This window comes from Caenorhabditis remanei, chromosome IV, assembly GCF_010183535.1.
Source record: "Caenorhabditis remanei strain PX506 chromosome IV, whole genome shotgun sequence".
NCBI classification, from domain to species: Eukaryota; Metazoa; Nematoda; class Chromadorea; order Rhabditida; family Rhabditidae; genus Caenorhabditis; species Caenorhabditis remanei.
In genome coordinates, this window is record NC_071331.1 from 11680457 (window position 1) to 11692550 (window position 12094).

General features: G+C 37.7%; 1 protein-coding gene across 1 annotated transcript; it reads right to left on the reverse strand.

Moving 5' to 3' along the window:
• Positions 1–8469: 8469 nt before the first annotated feature.
• Positions 8470–11057, reverse strand: GCK72_013364 (uncharacterized protein; the record flags this gene model as incomplete). The annotated part of the gene is made up of 5 exons (XM_053729813.1): positions 8470–8793; positions 8840–9042; positions 9089–10203; positions 10259–10870; positions 10921–11057. The coding sequence occupies 5 exons, from the start codon at positions 11055–11057 to the stop codon at positions 8470–8472; spliced, it is 2391 nt and encodes a 796-aa protein (XP_053584585.1).
• Between the last annotated feature and the right edge of the window lie 1037 nt (positions 11058–12094).

Genomic DNA, 12094 nt, shown 5'->3' on the forward strand with positions numbered 1-12094 from the left:
TTTGTTCTCTTATTTCCTACTTATCAAGTTTTCATTTCTTCGAAACTTCCGAGGAACGAGTGGAACGTATTCAGACTAATCTATCATTTCTCTTTTCACTTGAGGCGATATTTTTGGCGCCGAAAAAAACGGAGAGGAAGTGAAAAATGAAAGGGAAAATGGAAGATGAATTGCACTTTAGCGAGGAGGAGAAGAATGTTTTGGAGTGACCTAGGAATTCGGAATTTTTCTCGAAACAACTTGAAACCTAACTGTTTTGTGAGCCTTTAAAAGTTGAAATAGCATCAGATCTGGCTGTTTCAAATACTGGATATAAGCTCATTGATATAACTTATCTCGATATGTAAGGTGCCGAATCAAAAATTCAAAATTAATGCTTTAAAACTGATTTCTTGGTACTGAAAAGATAATTCAGAAAACTCAAAATGAGATAAAGTGAGTTGGAAACAATAAGATGTTTCAGGGATTCCTTATACTGGACAATACTTTGCTCCTAGCACATTGCATTAGTACCAATAAAATGAAACGAATTCCAGACAAGTTAGATTCTCGACATATACAAATGGACCCTTTCGAAATGTCGGTGTATGTCTCAGAAAAGCGCGTTCGTAGTAGCTTCTTCAAACTAATAACTTTTACAGAAGTGATAGCTTACTCGAAGGCTTAAAGTGTGTGAAAACCGAACCTGGTATCAATTGAAGACTGTTGTGACGTGTTAGCAATATACATTTTTTGCGAAACAGTAACTTTTGAATCAAAAAGTTCATAATTAACCTTGTGTTATGAAAATATGTGAAAAATGTTTCAACGATTTTATATGTTAGATACAACTTCTGATGGGCCATTCAGACTATTTTCGGTGTAGGTAGTTTTTTGTTAGAGAGTGTTTGCTGAAATTCGACCAAGCTAATTTACCTACAAAAGAGTATCAACTGAAGAGCTCCAACATTTATGAACAAGTTTTTAAAGAATTTGAAACAGTAATTTCGCGAAGTTCTGAGAAACGTGCCTGGCTATAGATGCGCTCGGCAACTCTAGACCTCCACCATATCCCTCACCCCTAAACCAAACCAACTCACCATAACAAAATAGCACAAAAATGCACGTCGTCCACCACGACCGAGACCGTTTCATTTCGAATAAAAAGCTAGACATTGGACCGAAAGGGTGTTGAAAGTGATTGTTTCTAATTTTATTGCCCTTATGTTTTGATTCTCATCCCCCTCCCTTCTTTCACCCTCTTGTTTCCTTATCTTTTTGTTTCTTTTCCACTGAAGCCGCCATTCATGGATCAACTCCGCCCACTACTTTTCGCCTCTCTCGGATCCACTTTTTTCAGATACAGTATCTATTTCTCGCCGATTTTCGTCTGGAAGTTTTCGATTTGCGGAAAGAGAAACAGGTGGAAACTATGTGACCGTTTGTGAAATATCATTTGACTAAATGAATGAAGAAATTGAAACAAGAAATAGGGAAAAGTCGGAAAGAGGGATAGGTTCGGTTGAGGTCATTCTACAGTATACCTGGTAGAGATATTGCAAAAAGTGTAGCAGAATGAAAATTATTCTGGTAGAAATTAGCTAAACAATAAAAAAACGTGAGCTGAGAAAAACTGTCATATGTAGTAACTAAAAATTACAGTTTCTGACATAAAGTTTGAGAGAAAATGTTTTCCAAAATTGCTGAAACCATGACTTGTATTAACTGAATTGTTTTGAAATTATAGTCGTACGAACAAAATTTGAAATTTTCGAAATCAGTTATAATAACTTCTGTGAAACGGTCTAGATTTGTGTAGAAAGACTAAATCGATTTGTACTTTCTGATTAAAAAAGATTTGAAATGTCTACGGTAGTTGATACCGAGATGTAGAGGAAAGTACCAAATTTTGACGTTTCTGCAATTTGTTGTGACTAGCTGGAAAATTTTTAATGTTGTTCCGATCGTAACCGACTCCATACTCTTATTTCAGTAAAAGATCTCATACTTATGAAACACAACTCATTTCTCAAAGAGAATATCTGCTCCTTTCAGGCAACTAGTGGAAACATCAACTATATTTAATTTGAGACTTTCATTCTCTAAGTAAATGTTTTCTGTTTCATTCACTTCAGTTCTGCAATCACAACCATCTCAATTCAGTGTATCCGTTAACAATTATTGCAAACTTCAATCATTTCGGTAACAGATACTAGTCTTTTGAATTAAAAAAACAATTAAAAAATTAATCATCAACCATTCATTGACACTTTACTACTAGAATTCAATTCTGATCAACCAGTACTTACTTTACACTCTGTCTTATTCATTTTCGGTTTCCCTTTCTCCCACCTCCTTCATTTTCTACCGTATCCATTCCTTTAAAAGATCTTATCACGATTTATCAAAGTATTTTCTAATTTTGGGTGCCATTGCGAGATCGAATATATTTGTTGATCTATCAAAACAGAAACGATACAATTTGTGATCTGGTCGAAATGATATACTCAATCCCAGATTTTTTCAAATAGGAGTGAAGATTTATTGATTTATTTCCAACCTATAAACTGAAAATAGAGACTTTGGATCATGAATGTTTTCAGTACCAATTGAGCCTGCTACTAGTCCGAATGGGATGGGGAGATTTTCTATTCTCTTAGTTTACCTTAACAGAAAATTACAGTTTCCAAATGTAAATATTAGGGTGTTTCATAAGTCTTTGCACTTTTTCTATCAGTTTTTGATCGAATTTTTCTTAATGAGAAAGGAGTTCTAATAAGTTATATATTGTTCATGAGTACTGGTTACATCTTGCCAACATTGTGGTAGTTTGGCAATTCCGGCCGCGTAGAACTCTGCCGGCTATAGGCTGAAGAAGACATCAAGGTATGATTTCACTTGCATTCGATCATCAAATTTTTGACCAGCAAACGAGTTTCGCAATGATCTAAAAAGATGATAATCAGCTAGAGGAAGGTCTGAAGAATACGGCGAGTGGGTTCGAACTTAAACTCCCTGAGCCTGTAAGACGGCGCTAGTTTTGGTAGCAGTGTGTGGACGAGCACTGTCATGCAACAAAACTGAATGATCGATTTCCGGGCGAGAGGAGCGATGGAATTGGATCATTTTATGGAGTTGTTGACAGTATAAGTTGACTGTTATTGTAGCACGATCCGGAAGAAGTTCGTAACAAATGACCCCGTTTCTGTCCCACCAAACTGATAGCATCACTTTTTTCTCGTGCAACACTCTTTTCTGGTCCGTCAACGGGTCGTCAATATACAAAACCCCCTGCTTTTTACTGTATGGAATACATAGACACCCCATTTCTCATTTCCCGTAACAATATCAAGAATCCAATCGAAACTACGCTTCCGACTGAGCAAAGACTGCGACAGGTCACAACTGAGCTTCAACTGAGAATTTGTCAGTTCATGAGAAATAACTTGTCCGTATTCTGCTGTTCTTCCAGAATCTTTCAGATGTCTGAATATTGTTGCGAACGAAGGTCCAGTATGTGAAGATACTTCACGTACACTTGATCTTGGCTCTTCCTCCAAGACATCTGAGATATCATCGTCGATATCTAAACGAGGCCGACCAGAATGAGACTTATCATCAAGATTGTAGTCCTCTTCTTTGAAGTTATTGAACAAAGTGATTGCTGTTTTATAACTTATGATGTCCTCACCTACGGTTTCGCGTATATTTCGATAAGTTTCCATTGCACTCAATCCTGGGAGACATCTTAGTAGAAAACACCCTTTTAGAGCATGGCGATCTTTGGCGAGTACTTCTGCCATGGTACGCTATTCTGGGGACTTGCAAAACAGAAATGTTTCTTGAGGGTAACAGCACAGGTGAACCGCTGGGAATCCTATATGTGAAAGTGCCAGAATAGCGTCCTATGTGAGTCCCTAAATGAAAAGTGGACCGCGCGTGTGGCGTATATGTGTGGTCGTCTTTTCTGTGTACTGTCCGCGCGTGCACCCATTTGGCTCCCATATACGTTCCATGTATGGTCCATATTTGAGGGTGGCGGCCGGCCGCCGCAACGACACTCCGGAATTACACGTGGGCGTGTTGTTTACCGTAAATCGACGCGACATTTTTTTCTATAAGTCCGGGCCCATTTTCTCCGTTTATCGAAGTTCTTCGCCGATTTTCTTCATTCTTTTTGCAGAAAACAGATAATGGCAAACTTTAAAAATAAAAATAAATCTATTTAAACTTGTGGAAATTTATTTTTCAAAACAAAAATTGTGATTTTCTCAAGAAACTTGAATTATAAGCTGTTGTTGAGAAGTTCGGGTCTGATATTCTTCTTCACTTCGGTATGATAAGAAATCATATGTTTCAGGTGGATTTAAAGGTAAGACGGTAAGTATTTGTCATACCGAAGTAAAGTCAAAATACCGGATTTCGAATTTCTTCGACGGGTATCATTTTATTTCAGAGTTCAAAGAAAAGCTTGATAATCAATTATTGTGTTATAACCACCAAGCTAACATAAGATTTTTATAGGAAATCGTGTGTGATTTTCAATTTTTTTAAAGTATTGCCATTATCTGTTTAAAAAAGGAAAGAACTTCGAGAAAAAGGGAGAAAATATACAAGTCCGAGAAATGGGAAGTGAACAAGTTGGAAAAAGGAAAAGTGAAACAACATAATAGCATTACATACCAATCACAACAATGAATTAGGCATTTCTAGTGTTTCATACACAATAATCAACCAAATACGGTTGGTATAATTAATGCTGATATGCTATCCATATACGTTCCATATGCGCCCCACGTTTTCGGCCGACCGCGCGGGGATCCATATGGACACATATAAGGCCCAACCCTCATTCTTTTTAGCCACATATTCGCCACCGCGCGGTTCCATATGTGTTCCCCAGCGGTTCACCTGTGAGTACTAAATCATTCTTATATATAAAACGCATGTGGGGTTTGTCCATCTGTCCCAATGTCCGCAAATTTTGAGAAATGAGAAAGAAAGACGGCCGGGCCCAAAATCGAACTTGCGCTCTTCGCGCAGAGACCGCCGCCTTGGACCACTCGGCCACGCGGACACATTTCTGTGAAGGTGAACACGTGAATAAGGAGAGGCCAGCCGGATGAAGCGCCGAAGGCGCGGCAGCCAGGCTGGTAGTTAATAATAAAAAAAGGACCAAAAATGCCATGGGGTCAGAGGGCGGTACATTGAAAAAAAGTGCAAAGACTTATGAAACACCCTAATATAACCTGGGCGGTTATTTTCTATCTGATATATACGTCATAACAGATCATTATTTTGAAACATAAGTTTTTTTTCTGATTTCTGTCTATTTCTGAAGGTTCTCTAAAAGTTTTGTATCAAATGGACTGGTATACTATTGACTCACATCTGGGTATTCTCTTTTCCGGAATTCATCTACAACTTTTTCTGACCTAAAATCACTTTTTCAGGCAACTAATAGAAATAACAAACAAATGCTCAACGTTCTCATTCTACAAAGGTTAAATGAACTGAATTAGATTTTTAATGAAATCTACTCAATAATTATGTTGAAACAGGAAGATAAGGAAAAAAAAAACTTGCAATCTTTTGAATTTCAGATTGAGATGGGAATGAGAATTGAAAGCAAAGATAACAATTCTATCTGTTATTCTAACTTAAAGAGCAGGAAACTCGCGGATCAGAAGATTTCATAAATTCTTGATATAAAGTGAAAGTTCTAAAATACTATTGAATCTCAAGATATAGCGTACACACAATTTATAGAGAGTAATGAAAAATAGAAGTTTAGTTCTCCAGATAAAACGATGTTATAGAAAAGTGTGAATTATAAACTGTTTTGAGCAAAGAAAGTCTCTACATCATCAAGAACTTAAAATGCCCACAAACAGTACAAATGAAAATAATATTTTCGATTTCTTCCTTCCTCCTCCCCTTGTCGTCCTGATCCAACTCAATTCGGTACTCTTCGCAGTCATCATTCACACCTAAAAGTAACGTCTGCGTCTCTTCTCCTCACACACTATTTCCTCATCTCTGCGTGAGACATTGTTCTCATCTCAAGGTGCTTCGAATCGAAAATCGGAATGACCAATCAGTTGATCGGTCAAAAATTATCGAGAAAACGAAGGGAGAGGAATACCAAAATGAATACTATTTGGGACGAATCACAACGATCAGAAACTTATTCACAATACTTTTGAATTTGATTTCATTCCTATTTTGATAATTTTTCTTTGGAAAAAAAGTAATGCAATGAATCGGACTAATAAGTGGAACATGACGAAACGATTGAAAGATCAAAGTGTGAAAACCCAATTAGAAAAGAAAACGTTATATCATTTTGAATTCGAATGATGTCATTTTGGAACGAAATTTTAGTGAACTGAGAAGATCAACTATGTCAAGTGAAGTGATAGAAACGTTTGGAACCAAACTAGCATGTTGTTTTACGAAACTTATGTTTTTAGAACAAATTGAATAATCAGATTTAGGTGTATCAAAATCGTGTCAAAAATTTCTCCAGCTACTTGGTATATTCCTGCTACCGTATTTTTTCGCTGTCGAAATTCCCACTTTTTTCTAAATTTCCTGCTTGATTATCTGAGCGGCAAAGCAAAGCAGATATCTGAAATAAGCAAAAAAAGTTGTAATTTTTAATCTTCGTTGCTTTTTAATTATGCTAGACGTTAAGAGAACGATAGAAACCGATATCTTGGATATAAACAAAATAACTGGAACAGTGGATTTTGTTCCAGATGAATTCGGACTCTCTTTAAAAAAAGGTCTTCATGATGTTGCAGAATTCAATGATGCACATTTTCTGGAATTTTCCACTCCAAATTAGATGTTATTGGAAAGTTTCTGTTTCAATGTCTTCATAAGATTTATTTGAAGTCAAAACTGTTATTGTTGTTTCTTTCAAATAGTTTTATTTAACTCCGGTTTCCAAATAGTAATTTTTTAATTTCATTAGTGCTTCACTCGATGACAGCTCTCCTCAATGTTTCGTTAAAAATCTGATTTTGTAAGCAAAATTTGTTATTTATTAATTCTCGTTTCTCAAATAGTACGTGCCAACGAATGAGTGATGACTTGGAATACCCTTCGTGATTACTGTAGCCAATTTAAGCGTATTCGTTTTCTTTGAAAAATATTTCGATCCTTCTAGTGGACCACTTTGGAAACTAGAGATATGATTCTGAGTACTCTGAACTTTAATTTTCGAAATTGTTTGCTTAGGAATTTCCGTTTGAACAAAGATTTGCAGTATTCCAATCACTAAAGATTTCTAACGTTTCAAATCCAAATTAAAATTAAAATTTCAGATCTGATTTATTAAATTCAGTCGATCAAAATAGGAATTGCAACCAGTTGAAATATTGTAATTCTGAAACCGTAATCTAGTAAAAACCGGAATATGCAAATTGAATATTCTAGAAAAAGTCTTAAATTATAGAAATTCAGAAAATTAAAGTTGCTACATTTTTGTAGTTGAAATCTCTCTCTCTCTCTCTTAGATTTTCCGGTATGACAGTTGAAGTTAGCTATCTTTTATTCCATCTTGAGCCACTTTCTTTCGAAGAATGATAACGTTAAAAGCTGAAACGCTATCAAAAAGTTGTTAACTGCAAAAATATAGACAATAAAGTTTGCTAAATTTCTTCAGTGGACAACATCTTGATAGCCCTTCTAGTTTTAGAGATATGCCACTTCAAAATCAAGTACTGTAATCAGTTTCAATCGCTTTATGCGTATACAGAGAGGATGACCACTGGTTCAATTTCGGCTGGTAGTGAATACGATTTGGTTTATTTTGTAAGATTTTGAGACAGTTTTCCGAGCATTTTCAGAAGAATTCACTGGGAAACACAGAAAAGGTTGATTTTTGTAAAAAATTAACTGAAAAATAAGTGAATTCCTCCTGAAACCGAAAAAATTTTACAATCAAGTTTTAAAAGTTATGTTCTCCACGATCGCCATTTTTTCGCTACATTTATGAAGCTCTTCAGTTATTTTTCACTCGACTCACTCACTCGTATTTCTACAAATTCGCAAAAAGAGATTGATGAGTGACACAATAAAAACCAACGGCTCATGTTTGCTCTCCCAGGTTTCCTGCAAAGATGTATTAGCTCGGCACAGTTCTTACAACTGCGCTCCACCGAAATGGTCTTGAAAAATGTCTCTTTTTCTCTGAGTCTCTCAATTTCGCAGGCAATTTTCCTTGGTTTCGGTAGAGTGCGGTTGTAAGAAACGTGCCGTGCTAATAATGATTGAAAAGAGGAATTGAAGCTTCTCACAACTTCAAAATATGAACTGACTATGAGAAAAGAGAATAAAGAAATGTCAAATAATTCATAATTCTATTCGACACGTGGAGAAAATATCTGTAGAACAGTTATTGTTTAAAATTTAGCTATTAACAGAATTCTTGTCTATTATAAATATTTACAGACGAAAAACAAAGCGAATTATGCGAGGGTTTTAATTCTTCTTGAATGCGAAGATGGAGTTACGTCTCTTCTTTTTCTCCACTCCTCCTCCCTTTCGAACATTCTCCTCGTCGGCTGATGGCGAGTTGACGTCGGCCATTTCGACGACATACGAGCTTTGCAGGTGTGGCTTCACTTTCTCGTTTCGCGACGTCAAGATTCCGATTCTTTCCTTCGTGGTGCCTGATGGAGTGAATGGTGGCTTGAATTCAGAAGTGGAAGCAAGTGTATTTGTATCAGATCGCATCGAAGAGCGGGCGGTCGAGCATCGCTCGAACAAGTCGTAGTTGGAGCAGATTGACTCACGTGGATTGCTCTGAAAAATAAAAGTTTTTATTTGGAATTTTGGGAAATTCGTTTACCTTGAATCCAATCGGTGTTCCTCTGATCGAATCGATGGAATTCATGTCGAAATTGAATGCGATCGACTTCCGCGGCGTCTGCTCGACGTTTCTCCTCAACTCCTCCTCAGTTTCGAGCGGACCTTCTTTCGAGAGGTATTCGACGAGGCTGTCTGGAGTGTCGCATCGTTCGATAGGCGATGGAGGGTCTTCTTGGAAAAGTTCTGTAAAAAATGTTATGATTTGAAATCCCTTGCTATCTTCACTCACTAATTCTTTCCTCCAAGTAGCATTTCTTCTGCTCAACTTCCGATTTAATCGTGGTCATCGACTCAAGTTGGTCAATCAGCTTTTCGTTCTGCTCTCGGCACTCTTTCATCTCTGATTCGTGTTGGGCTGCCTCATTCTGGTGTTTGAGAACTATGTTCTCCATATTCTCTCTCAACAGTTCGATTTCTTTCTTCTTTTCTTCCAAAACATTCTGCAGCTTGGAATACCGATCGTTAAACTGTGCAGTTGATGCATCTCGGATCAATTGCTCATTCCTCAGAATATCTTTTGTTCGTTCTAACTGTTGAGATAGCACCAGATTCATCGATTCTTTTCCCTTCACATCAACTTGAAGTTCTTCTATTTTCTTCTTTGCACCTTCGAGGCATGCCTTCGCCGATAAGAATCCTTCGGAATTCTGATGATTCGCCATGTCCGTGTTCAACACCTGCTCCTTCAGTTCACCAAGAACTTTCTCCATTCCATTCTTATCAGATTTCGCCGCGTCCAACTCGTTTTGGAGGCGTTCAATCTTGGAGTCGGCCATCTTCGCTCGCTCCGTATGATCTTGCTGACATTTTTCCAGCTGCGCCTGGAATCGTTCTCTCTGTTCGCCCATTTCAGTCTTTGCATTGTCAGCTTCTTGTCTGTTTCGTGCAGATTCCAGACTCAACGACTCGACTGTACTCGTCAATCTTTTGTTCTCGCCATGAAGATTGGCCTTGAGCTCCTCCAAACTGGTCAGGTGATCAGCCATACTTCGATTCTCTTCGAGCACAGAGCGGAGCTGCTCTTCGAGATCGCTTTCCTTCTTCTGATACCCTTGGAACTCCATTTCGTTGGTATCACGGAGTTTGCGCATCTCCTTCATGCACTTTTCCAGAGATTCTGTAGTTGTGGCAAGTTTCGAAGCGAGTTTTTCTTTCTCCTTCTCTAATTCCTCCAGATGCCGTTGCTCACTTCTGAGCGTTGTACGGCTTTCGGCGAGTTGTTTAGTGACGGCTTCCACTTCGAGTTGCTTTGATTCCATTTCGGCTGTCATCTTTTGAACACGTTCTTCCGCGAGTTCTGCGTTATCTCGCTTCCCAGCAACCTCTTGTTTGAGAGAATCGATACTGAAAAAGTCATTTTTGTACTTTTTATTTATATAATTCGTTTCTAGCTACTCACGCGATCTTATTCGCTCGACTTTCCGTCTTCAGCTTTCCATTCTCTTGTTCCAACTCCTCCACGTGTTGTTCTGCCTCAAGCATCTGCCGTTGTGCTTGCTTGAGCTGTAGCTCGATTCTCATGAACTTCATTGTTGGGGAATCAACAGCATCCGCTATAGGACTTCTTCTGGCGGTCGATGAGGCTGTTCGAAGACGACGAGCAGTTGCTGTGGGTGTCACAAACGTGCTGTTGATGAAATTGTTTCGTGGAGGTGTTCTCATTCCACTCAACACTTCTACATTCTCCGGACGAATCAGAAAACTCCACCAGTCATCGACGCTGTCTTGTGAATAAAGTTTGTCGAAATAGACGAACATATCGAGAAGAACGGTGCTGTTGAATCCTATCTCTGTTGCAAGTTTTTCGAGGACGTTTGTCAGCAATTCCGAGTGGTCCTTGCGGAGAAACTCGAGGAACAAAGCGTAGAACTTGCAGATTTCGAGGAGATTTCCTTTCGCAGCCGCTTTGGGATCCAACGCCTCCACCAAAGACCCATTGACCATATTCATCTTTCTGTGCAAGACCTCGTAGAACAGATCTGAATTGCGGAACTCTTTTGTATCGCATTTCCTGAAAAGTTAAATTTTAGGTTATGACGTAATACAAATAAAATTACTTACATAATTTTGGCGATGAATCCTCCTTGCTTTTCCCAGAGATCAGTCATTGAACTGATCGATTCTGTGTCACTGAAAACTGTGGCGAAGTGGTTCGTCAGCTGCACAAATGAGTCGACGAGCACCGAGTCGACACTCATTTTTGCTGAAAATTTATGAAAATTAACGGGAAAAATCAAAACACACGCAAAAAACAACGAAAATCAAGTAAAGAGGGAGGTGAATTCAAAATAAGCGCGCACAATTTCTGCGTCTCTTCACTCCCATACGTCGGCGCTCTCTTCGATTAGCACACTCTCTCACTATTCTATTTAATCGGCGGGAAACGGCAAATATGGAAATTCAACTGGTAGTTCAGAAAGATGAGAGTTTGAACAAAAGGGAATAGAAGAGAGGCAAAATTTTCAGAATTCGAGGAAAATGGGACTTGCATGTAGAAAAATATAAACATTTTGGCTACAAAACGGCAAAAACTCAAAGAAAAACGTGGGAAAAAACTATTTTTAAGTTATTATTCGGAAAAAATCTGTAAAACCATAAACCAACGGAACCGAAATGACACAGAAATGATAAAAGTTCCGTTTGTAAACGGAAATTTAACCGCGTTTAAACAAGCAACTCAAAGTTTCAAATCGTGGTGAGACCAACTCTGAAAGAGAGTCATGCGCCTTTAAAGATTACTGTAAGATAACTATCTATGAGCAAATTTTTGTCAAATAATTTTGTCTTGAAATCGACGAATTTCCAGTTTAGATGAGTTTTTGCATCAAAATTTCAACTAAAACTCGTAAATAATTATTCGAAAAATAATTTAATCTAAAATTGAAGTTTCGGGGGTGAAAAAAAAACCGAAACCCAGCAAACAAGGAAAATTTGCCAATCTGAACGGCTTTTCAGGTTCTTTTCATAAAAATGGTTTGTTTTAATAGAGTTTTAAAATAGAAACTAAAGCACAAAAAAACTTTAACAGATTCTACAGCAGAATGTTCCAGATTTTTCATATAATGCCATTTTTAGATGACTTTTCCCGCTTTCCAGCTTCATTTTCTCCGGTTATACTTATATCTTCCGCCGATGATCTTCTCTATTTCTTCCCTTTCAAGACAACATCGCCTCATGGAATTCTGGATTCTGAAAAAAATTAGAACATTTCTTCTTTTCTCTGCATTCATCTTGA